Source organism: Danaus plexippus (assembly GCF_018135715.1).
Source record: "Danaus plexippus chromosome 22 unlocalized genomic scaffold, MEX_DaPlex mxdp_33, whole genome shotgun sequence".
Lineage (NCBI taxonomy): Eukaryota > Metazoa > Arthropoda > Insecta > Lepidoptera > Nymphalidae > Danaus > Danaus plexippus.
In genome coordinates, this window is record NW_026869856.1 from 1,105,816 (window position 1) to 1,124,117 (window position 18,302).

At 28.8% G+C, this 18,302-nt stretch overlaps 1 protein-coding gene across 1 annotated transcript in view; it reads left to right on the top strand.

Annotated features, from left to right (window-relative positions):
* LOC116773414 (uncharacterized) overlaps positions 1–17,897 on the top strand; it is a 106,729-nt gene extending 88,832 nt beyond the window's left edge. Inside the window, exons 26-36 of the mRNA XM_061528863.1 lie at positions 2,809–2,903; positions 4,431–4,500; positions 11,833–11,886; positions 12,309–12,410; positions 12,883–12,954; positions 13,138–13,243; positions 13,464–13,520; positions 14,140–14,264; positions 14,502–14,663; positions 14,858–14,995; positions 15,654–17,897. Of these exons, the coding sequence (XP_061384847.1) occupies positions 2,809–2,903; positions 4,431–4,500; positions 11,833–11,886; positions 12,309–12,410; positions 12,883–12,954; positions 13,138–13,243; positions 13,464–13,520; positions 14,140–14,264; positions 14,502–14,663; positions 14,858–14,995; positions 15,654–15,827 (1,155 nt within the window). The 3' untranslated portion in view covers positions 15,828–17,897. The remainder of the gene's footprint in view (positions 1–2,808; positions 2,904–4,430; positions 4,501–11,832; positions 11,887–12,308; positions 12,411–12,882; positions 12,955–13,137; positions 13,244–13,463; positions 13,521–14,139; positions 14,265–14,501; positions 14,664–14,857; positions 14,996–15,653) is intronic.
* Positions 17,898–18,302: the final 405 nt, after the last annotated feature.

Genomic DNA, 18,302 nt, shown 5'->3' on the forward strand with positions numbered 1-18,302 from the left:
TATTTTTTCCTTCAAATTATGTTGTTGGCAACGTTACTTCTTCTATTAGGTCACATGTTAAGGTTAGCACACATAGATGTTTAAATATGATCTAAATTCAAAGTTATAGCGTTTTTTCACAAAATCAAATTTTTAACTAATTGTTTTGTTTTCTTATATTTACAAAATTTTTATTTCAATCATCAAAACTATAATATTCAGTCTGAAAGCAGAATAACAGAGAAAATCAATCACCTCGAACATGCCGTTATGCCAAATCCTAACTTATGGCATTTGGAAGTCTGCCAGAAATACGATATAGACGCGAGAACAAGACAGATTGAAGGAATGAATGAGTGATGGGGAAATAACGAACTGATAATACTAGTTTTTCAGTCTGACAATAAAACTAACTTAGTCTAGGAATTAACGAAGTCCAGACTGTAAAAAACGTGACTACGGAAATGGCACATCGTCCCTAGATCTAAACAGTCTGAGACTTTATACCAACTTTATTTAGATTTTTGTATATAAAAATGAATTGAGGACAAAATATAAAAAAAGAGGAATAAACTGCTATATAGCACACAATCAAAACATTCACGAACAGTAAAAAACAGGATGTTCTTGCAATTATTGTTTAACAACATTTATTTTTGAGCTTTTGCGGTGAAACAAATTACGTTTTATGTAACGAATTTAGTTCCAGGTTGTCTTTTAGAACAAAAATTTAACAATATTGAGTATACTTCAGTTTTGTTACATATTATCTCTCCCGATGCGTTCCTGTTAAAATGTTGCCACTACCAAAAAAAAAAAATCTTTCATATGTGCAAGTCACCTCAGATATTTCTGTATATTAATTACGAAAATTTTGTGAATGAATTCACATGAATGAATGACTCTATAAATTTTCTTTTTTTTTATATTTCGTATTTGCTCGATTTAATTAAAACAAATATAGGAGAAAATTTGTTGGGCGAAAACTCGAAAATAAGTTTTACAAACTGTTTATCCTAAAGTGAATCACAATCGAACAATTATGTGCATTGCATTAACGGATCTCTTGAAGTGTATTGGATCCCGGCCAACTTGCGGGGCGGTGGTCTAATCTGACCTCTCTGACCTTTCTAGACATTTGATAATTACTAGCCCTTTATAAATTTATTGCCTACACGATAAATATAGTCCAAATATACTCTGTATATCTTATTGGGGTCACCAACAGACAGATATTAACTATTCGTTAATTTATTTTCGTATCATAAAATACGTGCAAAATTTTGTTCAACTTCACATATTTTAAAACATTATTATCTCGTAATGTTTAATTGTTTTTGTTTGTAATCGCTATATATATTTCAGTCTAACAGAAATCTCCTAATATGTTATTAATATTTCCGCTATCTTCTTCTCTTTGACCCAGAAATGGCTATAAATTGGTTCGAGAACTAGTTCACATATACTATTCTTGTTTAACGTCCGTGATTGAAACATTACTTGGAGCACGCGCTGGCGCAAATTGTTGCGGCGTGTACAATACAGAATACCTGGAATATATTATAAATTAAATCTGAATTGTGTTCTATGATAAACTGTTTGTAATGTTTTTAACCGACATGGCTACTAATTGGCTTCCCATACTGGGAAGTAGCAATCTGTATCCGCGTTTTGTGTGACGGTTTTAAACACATAATAAGATTTAAATGAAAATAATATTTTTCGGATATACTAAATGTGCTTTATTTTTGGTTAAAACTACAACCGTGATCACGGGCACATCTCGTCTGCCCGTGATCACGGTTGCTGAAAAGCAACCGAAACGTCGGGATTATGTAGTCTTCAATCAAAAATAAAGCACGCGTAGTATATCCGAAAAATATTAGTTTCACTTAAATGAATAAAACTCGCGAAAGTCTTAGATCTCATTATATAATAAGATCTAAATCTATTTACACAGACATACACACATACGAATGAATTATTTAACTGAGACTAGTATCTATAACATTATATTCCTACTGTTTCAATTTGAATTATATTTATAAAAAATATATCTTTTAAAAAAACTCGGATAGTGTTTTTAAGAGTATCTGTTCATGAACCGTTATGAAAATCAAGTAACGATTTCCAATATTAAGTTAAAATTTTTGTCAAATTACCTTCCATTATTGTATTTAATTAAGCGTTTTTTATATTCGTATTATAATTAATTCTTTCTTTTCATTTCTCCATTTCTCTTTTTTCCTTAATCAGTTGATATAAATCTCTTTTATCCACAGCATCGCTGACTTTATTTTATCGTTGTCATCTGTCTCATAGTAATTGTTAGCTCGGGCGATCTGTTTTGGGTTGTTGTGTGTATTTGAATGTACATCGCTGGATAGTTGTCATATATTTTTTAAGATAAAGCTGAAATTAATTTATTTTAATATCGAGAGTATTTTTTTATCTGTCGTATTAGTTTCTCGATATTATTGATTTATTTGCAGCAATAGTTTTTGAACATTAATTTAAAAAAAACACACAAAAAAAGATGAGTTTAAAATTTATAATTATTCTTTATAATAAACAGAGTAGGTAATAAAAAGGAAAAAGTCATGATAAAGAATTACCTTACTTACCAACCTTAAATATGAAAGTAAATTTTTTTATACTTTAACTTATAAGTTAATTTAAGTTTGTATACAGAGCATAAAGCAAAATTGAGCTTAGATGAATCAGTCCAGACTAATATAGACTACGCATATTTCCTCTTCTACTGAAAACACAACCAATATTGAGTTAAAAAATTGTTTTATGAAATAAAGTATTGATTCGTGTTCACAGGTGAATGGCATTGTTTTACACGGGAGATGTCATCTCAACGCGTCAGCAATCATCAAAGGGCTTGTTGGACCGGTTTTCAAAATCATATTGCTAAGGTATACATATAAAACATTAAAAAAAAATCAAATAAAAGTTATAATAATACGACATTACAAGTTTCTGGGATATTTAGTGTTATAATGACTATGAATGATTTTTTTTAATTTAATTTCTTTTTATCTCATACAATTCATGAATCTTTCATGAACTGTAAAAAAATCGAAACCTTCGTTTTGCACGTTCATCTGAAATAGGATCGAAAATGTTATGTTAATGAATAAGAAATTATAAAAAATGTCTTTAAGATTTAATTGATCACTTTCCTGCTGAACTGTACTTACGTTGAATTATTTTATTTAAATATATATATATATATATATATATATATATTAGTCATAATAATGGTTTAGTTAGTGAAGCACCTAATTCAATACGTCATATATATATGTGTGTAAGTCAACGAAAAACACCTAAACTGACTAGAAAGTATATAACAAGCACTTCACACAGACAGTTAATTCGGTCTTATTTCCTTATATCTTATAAAATATATTAAGACGACAAGAGATCGTTTACGCTTCACCCGGATATAGTTGAAATGGATGAGATAAAATAATATAACTGGTGCGTAAACAAACAGTTAAATTATTTGTTGAATTTAATCTTTTATTGTTTTAAAGCGACCGTATAAATTGAAGATATATTAAAAAAAAATCTATGTTCCATATAAATAATTCAACATATTGTTTTTAAGTGAAAATGAAATAAGATTTTACTTTATTACTTTGAAAAGTAAATTTGACATATTGACTTGTTTGAAACAAATATTTCGTTTAAATGAAAATATAATCAATCAATCAATACATATTATAAAACAAAGTCTCTCGTCGCGTCTGTTTGTCTGTCTGTTCGCGATAGGCGGAAAATCTACTGCACCGATTATCAAATAGTTACCGCGTAATAATTCTCAAAATTAAATAGGCTATTTTGTATTTTTTGTAAAGAGCCCATGCGAAGCAAGGGCTGGTACCTAGTATGTATTAATGTAATAACATAGAATTAAAAAGACGTCCTCAATTAAAACATGAACAATTCAAGAAAACCATTTTACATATGCATTTAAATTATTCATTAAATTTTGTGTTCGAAATTTAAAATAATAAGTTTCCCAGACGTTCACATTCTTTTTTAACTGGTATTTTTTTAATACAACTCTATTTATTAGAATTATATGTTTATATATAATTAAGATAAATGTCTGACCTCAGAGAATGTGAGATATAATTTTTCCATCACGAATTTTCATGCCCATCCTACAAAAGCTGTCACGTCCACGTGTTTTAATTCTTTGTCCGCCAAATGAAAGGCAGATGTCGTTCCCCTCTGCGTTTTTTTCATTCTCAAAGGATTTCCATACTGTTACATAAGATAATCATTTAAGAAAAGCTGTTCTAACTTTTGTTAGACTTTAAATTCTGTTAACTATGGGATGAATTTATTACAGAATTAGTATTATTAATCGTATTTTTCTTCGTATTCTTGATTATTATATTTGTTTTAAAATATTGTTTTACTGTTTGCAGGCGTAAATCGGCATTGGAAGATGTAGCTGTGAAGCCCCTAACTCAATTTCCAGCAGCACTAGATGAAGAGGTAAATAAACTTACATTATATATATATATATATATATATAGATATACAGATATATATATATATATTTGACTCATTTGTCTTTATCATATACTTACTCTAAAAATTTACGTTTAATATAATATAGTCGGTTGTTACCGTGACAATATGGAGAGGAATACAAAACGTAAAGAACGTGAAAAAAAATAATTAAAATCGTCAAAAAAATATAACTAGAACAATTTAAATAATTAATTATCAAAGGAATCGTATATATGACGTCATATTCCTGGAATATTAAGGCTTCATAGCTTGCAAGACCATAAAAATTATATCATTTACCATGTCACAGGCTTAACAAAAGTGTTTTTATACATGTACTTACATTTAATGTCGTGTAGAAATAATCTTTACTTGTTTGGATTTCATAATAACTATAAAGTTGAAAAAAAACTTGATATAGAGAAAAAATGAACTAAAAAGTTTCAAATACTTTCAGTGTTATTTATATTATCAACAAAGTATTAATATTTAATTCCCACAACCGCCCGTTAATGCTGATAAGTTATATGTATGTTTAACATACGCTAACTATTTTTGGTTATCCTCGAGCCGTTTGTTTCGTGCGGAGGCGACAGTTAAGTTACTACATAGAGTTTCAAACGTAAATCCATCATAATATTATTAAAGGAACATATTATATTATTGTTTACTCGCCCGCCGACCTTGTAGTCGTTGTATCTCGTTCTCACACGAGAGTTTTGTGATTTCCTAGCGGTTTTCCTATTATGTAACGAAACGAAAATGAACCGAATATCATATGACACAGAGATCAAATTTAATTGCTGTGTAATTTTTTTCAGTGTTTATCTTTAACTTGTTGTAATTAAGGTCGTATGTGATCCATTGGTGCGTACGGATTTGCATCTTCTCTCGTTGATTCAGAGACGAATTTGCATTGATGATGTATGTGTACATAGGTTTGAAATCGGAGCCGATCTGTTATGTTATCTTACATTTAGCAATGTCATACAAATCATACATATAGCTAGTACGAACACAGCGTTGCTCGTGAGCGATGTGTGTATGAAAATAATTAAATTAAAGTTATAATTAATTATAATTACATTAATTGGATTAATTGTGTACCAACCAGTGAGTTTCATAGCCTCGTTTCAGTGTGGTATTTACAAGTGTTAAAGTGTTTATAAATAAGAATTATTCTCATTGGAATTTGATCTCGTGAATATAACCTATGTTGACACGAGAGTGCCAGTTTAAATACCACATATTCTTCTTATTGTTTTGGCATAATATTGAAACTACAACGACGCTCTGCTCAAAATAGAATTACACAGGAAGTTCTTAAGTAAATTGAACTTTAAAAATAGTTCAAAGTTTCTATGTGTTGGGTATGAGAAATAAAATAAATCGAGATATTAAAAGCCTTGATGTACAAATATTTTAACGATTAAAATATTCATATAAAAATACTATTTATATGAAATCATGTGTTGTAACGGCATTTTCTTTTTCAATTTACACGTTATTATATAAATGAGATATTTCTCCTAAAGATTTATCTTAAGACTAATAAAAAATTATCGTTGGATTTATTGTCGCTATCTTAAAAGGAAATATTTGCATATTGATCAAAATATACTTTAGAAGATAAAAGTGTTTATACACTAACATAACGTGAGCATGAGGTTGGTTTTACAAGACAAGCGAGGTGGCGAAAAAATAATAAAATTAACAAAATATTTTCATAGTTTTGTATATAATACAAATAATGTAAAAGCAAACCTCTTATAAGCAGAAAATCCTCAATGAAAACGCTGCCTAACTTTATTTAGCGTATTTGAACAGATGTTCCATCTCTCTCACTCTCTATCTACCCGTCTCTGTCTAATATTTTTTTTTTAAGTTTAATAATTTCGTTATTACTTAGTATTGCAACCGGATTCCGACCTAAATAATATGAATCTCGGTAACAGATGTATACTCAGAAATACAATATACGGCACTAGTGAGCTGATAAGAGCTTAGAATATACGTTTTATTTTCTCTATCACAAATAATTTAATTAATTAAGTTGAATTAAATAAATATATTAAATATTCAAGTTGAAGTTTGAATAAAATCGGATAAATAAAAACAACAAAGGTATCGCTGAAGAGAATTGTTGGAAACTAGCTTAAAATGAGGCCGATCTATGGTTATAAAAATAGATTGAATCAAAACTGTTTTTACGGACCCAAAAGTGTGAAGGAGTGACCCGGAAGTGACCCGAAAGTGACCCGAAATTAACCGACTGTTTATAAGATGCAATTAGTTATAAGATGCAGTGATGACTGTAATGACTGAACTGCGTCGGCGTGATTCTGACACGTTCCAGAAGTCAACGACATTTTTTAGATCAATATGGAGGAGAACTATATCGCTGAAGAAGAAAAAGGTGAGTCCGTTATAAGAGACGTGAAGTTTAAATAATGAAATATGATTATTAATGAAACAAAGTAAATAACGCTTGTATACTTAGATTGTGTGTATTCAAAATACTTTTCTCTTTTTTTTATAACACTATTTGCGATGTTACAATAATGTATGGGTGTGAAATAAAGATTAAATATCGCTTTTAATTTAACGGACGAAACTGGGTACGGCAGCCAGCGTGTGATAAAATAATATATATATATACTTTTTAATCTTATAAGTAAACGTTAATTACGATCTGTTTCAACGGAATGTATGAGATGTTATCGCACAGGAAACGTAGCTTTTAAATTTAATTTATCTATGAGATAATAATTTAATAAAAATTTATATTTAATTTTCCATTGATCTTAAAACACGAAGATATCTTTAGTTGAGACTTGTTTTAATTTAAAATATATTTTTTTTTATTCTATTTCTTATAATTCGGCCCCTTTAGTTATATACAAAAAATCTTTCATCCTGAAATATCTAATATATATATAACAAAAATTTAATTTAACATACAAATAGCTTATAATGTGTTTATAATTTTTTAATATATAATATGGTATATTCTTAACAAAATCTACGTAATAAGTTTCAGTACGCGACACCTTTATCAATATCACGCGTGACATAGCATCTAGACTTTAATTTAACACGAGATTTTCCCTTCAAGGTACGGAGTTTAATCATATTATACGGGGAGTTATTGAATTTTTATGTGAAACTAATGTATTTAATTAAAATTTGTTTGCCGAAGTTATTTCTGTTCTAGCTGCAAATTATTTTAATGTTTGCTAATTCGTGTATACTCTTTTTATTTGTTAATTGCAAACGATTTTTTGAAAGTGAACCTAAGTCATTATTTTCATTATTAATTTTAACTAAGTATACGTTAAAAAAAAATTAGTTAAAATCTATTTTACAGGACAGGACTATGTTGTTAGAATGTCTCTCAAAAAAGTTAACATATAGCGTCCTTTTGAATATACATTTCTTCCTGCGTATATATTAACTGAGGAATAAAAAAACTAAAAAAATAAAAACTTACATAGTTATTGAAATGTGTATTTAAAGTTTTCCTTACTTATGATAATTATTTTTAATGTATTAAATATTTCAATGAGCCTATAATTAATTTAGGAATGGGTGACTCACTCTCCCTGTTTATACCATTAGTTAAGTGCTCGTGATCTCTTTGACATACAACAAATAGTCAATAGTATCCAGGTGTAATGTTTATATGTAAAAGGGAGTCGTGTTAGTTACACTATTTATAACACAAGAACGGCTGTACGGATTTGCTGGAAATTGGTGGAGATATAGCTTACAGCAGGGGAAAGGATATAGGATACTTTTCATTCATTAAAAAGAAAAATAAAGTTGATATTTCAAAATCTTACCTATTTATTGTCTTTAAGGAGGAATAGACTTCGCCCGGTCAGCTATACATTCCTTATTATGAAACTAACGCAGACGAAGTCGCCGGCAAAAACTAGTATATTTAAATTTAAAAACATCAAAATCTGTGAACATTTAATCATATAGAAATTAATACGAAATTTATCTAAATTTTTATCAGAATGTACGTTTCCTGATGATCTCATAGTGTTTTTAATGAGATATGCCTTTATACAAAATTTTTATTTTTTAACCGATTTTGTTGCGTTACCAGGAGATCATAACGTTATGAGGGTGTTCTTTCACTGTGGAATAGGTGAGACCCATGTTATAAATGAGTGCTAAAATCTTATATTACTACGTATAAGTATATTTTTGACTAAAATTATTATCATTTATACATTATTTTTTCGCTTTGGGATTTAATTCTTAGTTTTAAAAGTCATCAAGCTCTTAAAACAGAATATTTGATTTTTTTTTTTAATATTTCGTGATATTGAACTTTTTGGAGAAAGTTATTTATATACTAAAATTAATCTTTTTACATAAAAAATATGTTATAATTCAAAAATTTGTATTTTTAGTATTACCTACTAGTTTATTAGACTTCAGAGGTAAGCGCGACATTTGCAATACTTCGCTACAACCATGTTCCCGGAAAGACGAGATATCAGTGGGTTATGTTGCATAATACATTTATTGATAAGGAACTTTAAGATTACTACCAAATACCTTTATTCTGCGTAATGACATCCAAGATTTTCAAGTACAGATTTAAATGAAACAAATTTTTTTCCGATACTAAGCCTTTTTAATTATTTCATATCTACATTTTGCGTATACTTCAATCATACCATACTTAAAGACTAAAAACTTGCTGTAATTATGTTAATAACAAATCAGTTTTTTTTAATTCTGTACAAAAAAAAATATTACCTACTGTTCGTAAATTTTATTCTTATGTTAATAATCTTAAAAATATTAGTAAAAGTCACTCATGTGTCACTTTAGGATATAGAAGTTTCGAATCGTTTAATCTCTGTATATGAAGGTAAAATCCTGTATAGAAAGAAATCGAGTAATACAGATTATTATAGATTAATTTGAATAGTGAAGAGTATTCTACATTGATAATTAAAGCTATGGAAATCATTGGCTAAATGTCATCTCATTACAATGATAACGTCAAGGACACTACTATGACCACAATACATTAAGATTCATTGCGTTAATCAGAAGCTGGCATTTTAATTAATTAAATTTGACAATTGTTTCGTACGTTTTTATGCTAAAACTTCAATCGCGCTACGATTGTGGAGTATTCTGCCAATGTCGACATTTTTATTAATGAACAAATTTATAGTATAATTTCCAATACTGTGTGGATGAAACGCGAAAGAGTTTGTTTGATGAAATGATGGTATTTTTTTTTAAGCTATTGATGACAAATAACAGGACGAACTGACAGGCAGTGTGATCTTTTTCCATGAACGTTATTACTGTAAAATAAACGAATTTTTTTTGAAAATAGAACAATCCTAAACAGTCACTACATACCAATGTTGACAATTGAGGAACTTTAAAAAAAAAAATTATATACTATTTTTAAAATGTCATTTATTAAATTGCTTTACGAAATAAATAGTAAAAAATAATGTAGAGCAGTCTAAAATAAATTCAAACATATTATAATGAAAAAAATATAACAGATATTTTTAATCGTTATTTTTATTTATAATGTACGTGTGTACTCAGCTGTTAAAGCGACAGTTAAAATAAAAGAATTGTTTTAACTAAACTATAGTCTATACATTTTTAAGGTTGATTACCTTTAATGTTTTAATAGTACGAGTATAACTTTTAAACAACACAAAAAGTTAAAATGTACATATATTGACGGCAATAAACTTACCTTTAGCTAAGATTTTGGCTAAATAAGGACTGATATTCATAACAATGGATAGTACCCACTCAATATCTCACAAAAGAAACTATTTTTTCCACCACGTCTAGGTCCTCATTGTATAGCGATCAAATTTCCTCTACCTTTAGAACAGGCAATTCAACAACCTTCTCCCACCACAGCCTCAATGACCTAAATCCCGAAATTTTAAACTGTTGATCAATTTTACAGGAACAAACGATCGTTTTAACACAAATAACAATAACAAGGAACTTTTTAACTATAACATAATTCAAATAATCTTATTCAATATTAAAAAAACAGTGATTATAACTGTATAGAAACAGAAGCAATGAGCGTAGGATTGTATATGTTTTTATTATAAAAATCTTCAACAAAACATCGTTATAAAATACTATAGAATGGATCCGAAAGTTATATAGTATTGCAATTGACTTTATTGGATATTTCTCAAGTGACCCTTAGCTCACTCTCGCGCTGTGATCACTCGTTAATGATTGTTGATCAATAATAATATATAAATTATAAGACAATTAATTGATACTTTTAATTAGTCTGTCTGAGTGTTATCGTCACTGTTTTCTGTATAGTATATATCCAGTAACCATATCATCAACGTCATCTCTATCATACAGTCATATTCATGAGATAAATATACTGATTTGTCACAATTATTTTTAATATCCTGTACCAGCTAGATGTATAAAGATGACAGATCGTGTGTACTGAGTTTGTGTGAATTTAATTTCATTAGTTATATCAAATATATAAATATTAGTTTGGGCAAAGATTGAATCTGTCACGGTTTAAGAAATATAAGGTTGAACGAAATAGAATTATCTATCAGATCTTTAGTTATTAAACTGGCTTTTATATGAAAAAGAATAGTATCGAAATCGGCTGACCCGATAAAGAGCTACGATGCCACAGACAGACACATACTCAGAGAAACGACGCCGTCAAACTTATAACAGCCCCTTTTTTCGTCGGAGTTTAAAAAATTATACAATAATAACAATAATTACGTAAATAAAAATATTACACGGATAAGGCTCAGAGTTGAATGAAAAACTACAGATGTTATCTCAGATTAAATGTTATAAAAAATATATGATGAAGTACAATAAAGGTTCCTTTTATAGATATCAGGATTTATATTACACATTTTTAATTTTTTTTTTTTTTAAATACGTCTAACTCTTTCTATAATGTATAGTTTAATCACTCTTGAGAGATTAATTATAAAATTTATTTATTGATTATTGTTGAGAGTTACTACTTCATTAATTATCTATTCGTTATATTTATCCGATAATATTATTTATAACAGAGCGATTGTAGTATGATTATACACTATCCAGCTCGTAGGACTTAGATATAATATTAGCTATTTTCTCAAAACATCAGTGTCATTTACAAACGAATTTGATAACATTTTCGCATACATCAAATATTGTTAAAATAAAGGCTTTACAAAACCAACAACCCAATTTTTTTCATAACTCACGTGTATATTTAATTAATTCAGATCATTATTTTTCTCGTTTCAGGCGGACGATCGCTTCGCTGGCTACAAAGGCGTTCGAGATATAACTGTAAAGAAGGTCGGTATAAATTATGTTAATGTTTTCACATTATAGAAATGCATGTGGGATACACGTAATTCAAGCTGAGAATGTGGAGTAGGTAAGCAAAACTACAGCCTGATGGTAAAGCGTTGAAAAACTTAATTTAAATGCACGATCGATTTCTGCTCGTGGTTGTTAATTTTTCTTTAAATCTTTTCTATAGCATTAATAAGAGTTAGTTCGTTATCGTGTAATGTTAGTACTATTATATTGGACATTAGTCTAAAAAAAATTTTCCGATGACGTATTGGAGTTTTGAGGGTACCTTAAAAAAAATGTTTTCAATCTCAAACAAGCTATGGTAGAGTTAAAAAAGTATATTAATTGTTGAGAAAAATTGCAGGTTTAATTTCTGTTATATAAGTTTTTTACATATATTTAATTGTTTGAATCCCCAGGGTCCATCCGGTCTCGGCATAATGATAATCGAGGGTCGTCACACGGAGGCTGGGAGAGGAATATTCGTATCAGATCTCCAAGAGGGAAGCGCCGCCGAACAGGTATACTAACACACATAAAGTAAACTTAAAAAATCATCATTTTTAGGAGTAAGATTACTAAATACGTTATTCCAAATTTTTTCAGAATTTTCTTAGTAATATCAATAAAAGAATCTGTTGGTGTATTTTTGCGTCAAATAGAAGAAAAGTTGATAAATAATGAGATCTAAGATTTTCGCGAGTTTTATTCATTTAAATGAAACTAGTATTTTTCGGATAAACTACGCGTGATCGCGGTCGCTGAAAAGTAACCGAAACGTCGGGAGTATGTAGTTTTTGACAAAAATAAATCACGCGTAGTTTATCCGAAAAGTACTAGTTTCATTTAAAATTGATAAATGTTGTATACGCTTTAATAATTTTGTAACAGTGTAATTACTTTGTCTCAAAATTTCAAAATCTCAAAGTTTTCGTAAGCGAATAATAATTTTATGTATGCCTATGATATGTATTTTTTTTTTATAAATTACAGGCGGGTTTAAACATCGGAGACATGATACTGGCAGTTAATAAAGATTCCTTGATCAGCGTTAGTTACGACGCAGTAAGTATATAAAAATATATTAACTAATAACTATATAAAATATTCTTAATATATATTTTTTCTATAACTCGTAATTATAGTAATATATTTTATTACTACAAACAGTGATATAAAATAATTATATGATGTAAAATGTTTGATAGAAACTGTTTAGAAATAACTCATAAAAGTTATTTTTAATAGGCCGCAGCCAAACTGAAACAGACGGAAGGTGTAGTCGTACTGACCGTGTGCAGTCCGAATATGAAGGATCCCTCTGAGAAAACGGACGACGCTTCTGGAGCATCAGGTAAATAACTTTTAAAAGTTATTAAATTACTCAAATAGGTTATTTTTGTGTCGTATATACAGATGCAGATGCGTATACGCATTCTAAAGTATCTGTATATATAGTATATAATCTTATATGTGTGTAGTTATTGTCATCAAATTTTTTAAATATTTTAAAAAGCCCATGACATATAAATGATAACATAAAGCCTATAAATTAACAAAGTTATTATTCTTAGGTAAAAACGATCCGTCTCGTCCAACAACTCCAAAGCCAACGCCGTCTCCTGTTAAAGGTAAATGAACATTATTTTCATTTATATTGAAATATATCAACAATTACTGAAATTCAAACGAGAAAAACTATTTCACCAGCAAGTTTGAATAGCACAAATCGACCTGTCTAGGTTTGGGAAATTGTTATTCTTTTAAAAGTCTTACGATGAAATATATTTATAAGAAAATGAGGTCGTGATAGTAACGAATTCTTTGTTCGGAAATATTAAACTTATTTTTTTACCTATATATTTTGATGAAAACTTTTTTTTTATCTCACACTTTATATACAATTCATTAAAGGAAAATTTTCTGAACATTCTATATATATATTACAGAACAGTTAATTTTTTAAACATTTATCGTTAAAAAATATACTTTAGAAATAAAATAAAATAAATGTTTAACCTTTTTAAAATTAGAATATTTAAATTCTTTTACAACTTATTATGAACACAATCTTCCTTCCAATTGATCAGATCACCGGTTTAGAGTGGATGAAGTACCTGAATTTATTGTATAAATATAATTAAATCCACTCATTGCTGCATAAAAACAAATGATTTCTACCTAACCTTATTTCTTCGCTATTTTATCTCTCTGAATAGACGATCTTTGAGGTAATTCTTTGTCTTCCAGCTGAACCTCCGGCGGATCCGGCGACGGCCGCCATAAGACCAAACACAGATACTGTAATCGAAGTCGCAGCCAACAGCGAAGTGCTCGGGTTCGCTCTCCTCGGAGGCAGCGACACACTTATCAATGTAAGATTTACAATACGATGAAAAGTTTTACACCATTCTTCCTTACTTATATTCGTATACTATAACTATAATAATGTTTTGAAAAAGCTCTTAAAATTAATAATAAATGACAATATTAAATTCTTCGTATCTGTTAGGACTACAAGTTTGAAATTTAATTTCACATAAGTATTTATAACAACCGCATAGTTTTTTTTATTAATAAAATTATTTTTATTAAACTATATTTTTTCTCAGGGTCCAGCTGCTGTCGTGCTAGAAGTATATAAGAATGGAGTTATAGCTAAGGATAATAGAATAAAAGTTGGCGATCAAATAAGAGATTGCAATAGCGTAGTTATAAATAAAGATATGACACACGAGAGAATCTGTCTCACGATAAAACTAAAAGTACCCAAGGTAAAAAAAATATTATTATGTTTTATACTTTCGTAATTTAACTTAGAACTGAAGGTAATATGAGAAAAATGTCTTATAATTTACAAAGTTATAACGCGTGATATATCATTTAAGTAAAGTTCTTAAAAAAATTATATTATTTCATGATCAACTTCCGACGTGAAGAGAAGTAAGTGTTCTTTTTTTTATTTCAGTTAAGGATGACCGTGTACAGACCAGATCCCATCCAATACGATGAAATAGAAGTGGAATTGACCAAAAAATCGGGTCGACCGCTGGGTCTCAACTGTGTACAACCAATAGAAGGAAACGGAGCCTATATTGGGGAATTGGTGAGTTTGTGAGCTTCTTCATTATTCATCATCATCATCATCAGCCTATCGGAGCCCACTGCTGAGTAAAGGCCTCTTTCTGGCACGGAGAACGTTAGAGCATTAATCACCACGCTTGCTCAAGACGGGGTGGCGATTTCAATGTTATAATTTGAAATTATAAGACCAGGTTTCCTCATGATGTTTCCTTTCACCGTCCGTCAGTGGTGTGTAAATACTCTTACAAAGTACATATGACTCGGAAAATCACACACTCACATTGGTACTTGCCAGGTTTCGAACCCGCGCCCTCACGTGTTAGAGGCGGGCCTTTAACCTCTAGGCCACCACGACACATCTTCACTATTAAATGAATATTTTTAAGAAAATATTAGAATCCAATTTATTTAATTTTTACCTATTTTTTGTGATACAAATATGTTATTTCTTAAGAAAACATGTGTGAGTAAACAATCACTTGCTTAAAATTCCGTATAAATAAAAGTTTGTAAATTCAGTCACAGATAATATTAACAATTAAAAGTCTTGGTTATCTAAACCACTTACGAGGAGCGATTGAGTATTATTTCAAATACATATAAATCCAATAAACCACAACTTATATCTGTTTGGTAACATATTCGATTTGAAATAATTTAAATATATATTAAAACTACAGTTGCCGGGTTCAGCGGCTGAAGTCGACGGCCGCCTACAGAGAGGCGACTTCATCGCGTCTGTCGATGGCAAAGATGTGTTCAACGCGGATTTCCTCACTATAGCGGCCGCATTGAAACTTAGCAACAACAAGACCGCCATTAAAGTTAAGAGATTCAAAATAATACCGAGGTAATTCTTATCAGTTCTAAGTTATTTTTATCAGTTCTAAGTTATTTTTATCAGTTCTAAGTTATTTTTCTTATACCATCGTTACTAAATTGAGTTTTTGTTCGAAATTGTTTTGTATGAGCGTAGTTTGTTAAGAATTTCATTTTGTTGTAATGAATTGTTTAATTTATTAAAAAACAAAAAAAAAAATAACAACTGTGAAATCTATTATTCTTATTTCTATGTATAAAATATTGTCCTAAATCTGTATGATCTGTGGCGTTGATAAAATCATTTGGAAGGTAAATTGTGACTGTTCTCATAGAATGTGGTTTTAATTTTTATCTAAACATTGTACTTGTGATTTGAAAGTTATTGTTGACGTCATTTAGCAATAAGTAAAAAGCATTCAATGAAGGCCTTCTTATATTAGGGTTACGTTAAATGCAATGCTTCATAATGTTAAGTGACTAGACAATAAGTACATGTAGCGCGTCATAAAATAACTTATCCGAGTAAATAAATAACCTAGATGAGAAATTTATAAAATTAATTTTATTTCGATCACTATGTTAAAGGATATTAAACAACAGTCCTGATGACAGGAGATATAAAACGAATTTTATATAATGTTTTAATATATTTTAATTATAAAAAGAGTTTACTTACTGTATTTCACTAGAACAATGTTTCAGTATTGATTTAGAACTGAAATTATTTATGTGTAGGCCGAAACAACCCTTTATGGATAGAATGTAAACTCGTTAGGTTTTTTCAGTATTTTAGATGTATTTAGTTAGTGGCAAGTTGCGTTAGTATTTTGGAAACGAAATTTTTCTGTTTTATATACATATATGTAGTTATCTTCGACTATAATTTTGGAATATCATAATCATAATTTGAATTAATATATCGATATATATATATATATATGTATGTTATGCATATGTCGAAACGTCAACGTCACTTGCCATTTTTTTTTAATAGTTTCTCATAGAAACTCTAGTCCAAAATCATTTAAAGTATTCGATTTTATATATATATATATATATATATATATAACGCTTTTAATCTAGAGTCTAGACCGTAATCAATTTGAATCCTGTAAAACAAAGCTAGGTTTAGACTTATAATAAACGTAATATAAGCATAATATTTGTACTAAAACATTTTATTGTTAAAATTATTGTTAAATTTATTCAATAATATTAATTAATTTCAGTGATTTAAATGTATTTCTCTGTTTTGTTCACTCTGTGTATATATATCATTCTGTTATATGTTATTTTAAATTTCCTGCTCCGTAAACTGTAACATTATCAGTCTATGTAAGTAGTTATAGTGTATGTCTAGTGCGAGTTGTACATAGAGAATCGCATACAAAAAAATAATGAAATGCGTAGAATTATTCTAAATCATTGTAAAGTGTACATTACGTGGCTTCGCGGAGTCTTTGAAGCGGATAGTGAACGTATAGAAATCTGAATAACATTCGATTCTCACACTTATTACATTAAGTTAAAGTAGATTTTAAACGGGCAATGCGTTCTGGTCGATTATATGATAAAAAAAAATATTATTGTAATCGTTGAAATTTTTTTTAATGTTGAACGCTTAGAAAATATATATATATATATATAAATGCAAAATTATCGTGAGTAAACTAATATCAGATTGGGTTACGCATTCACGCACAAATACGAATCAACATTTTTTTTTTTTATATATATATTAATTATAATAAATATTTTATAATATGTTTTTAACCGCTATTTAAATCGAATTACTAAATTTGATATAAAAAAATTTGTAAAGGCCAACAAAATACTTTCGCCATATTATGAGAAATCAAGATAAAATCACGGAATTATTGCGTTTTTGTCTTAAAACTTCGTTTGACACTTACCGTATAATGTTGCCAGATACATCCCCTATGTTAGTTGTCAGATAGTCTAGTTAGTTACGTGTATTTAAGATGTATGTAGAGTTTCAAATTTTCTAGTGAATTCTTACGACGTTTTACAATTCGTTTGAAATATTATACCAAATATTTAGTACGGAATAGTTATTATTTAATAAAATGTGCGCTTTCTAATTCGTCTTTTAATTTTAACGTGTCTGTACATCATTCGTTTCTTATAGGAATCCCCGATGAAGATTGTTATGAATTTTTAATAAACGAATGTTTTAACTACTTAATATTATTATGTATTATTATCTAACATCTATTTCCTCGTTTCTTACTGCGTTAAAGTAACTGTGAACCGGTTTTTTATTACATTCCATAACATTACATTATATTTGGACTGAAGGATGTAAATGATTTGAGATCAAACGACGTTTCAATGATAACAAATATGTTATTTTTCTTTTGTGCCAAATACCTATAAAAGATCACAGCTTTGTTAACCTATCACATAGTTATTTTACACAGACTAGTAAAAGTAAATAAATAACAGTGTCTTTACCTAACGATCTTTATTTTTTTTTTATATATCTA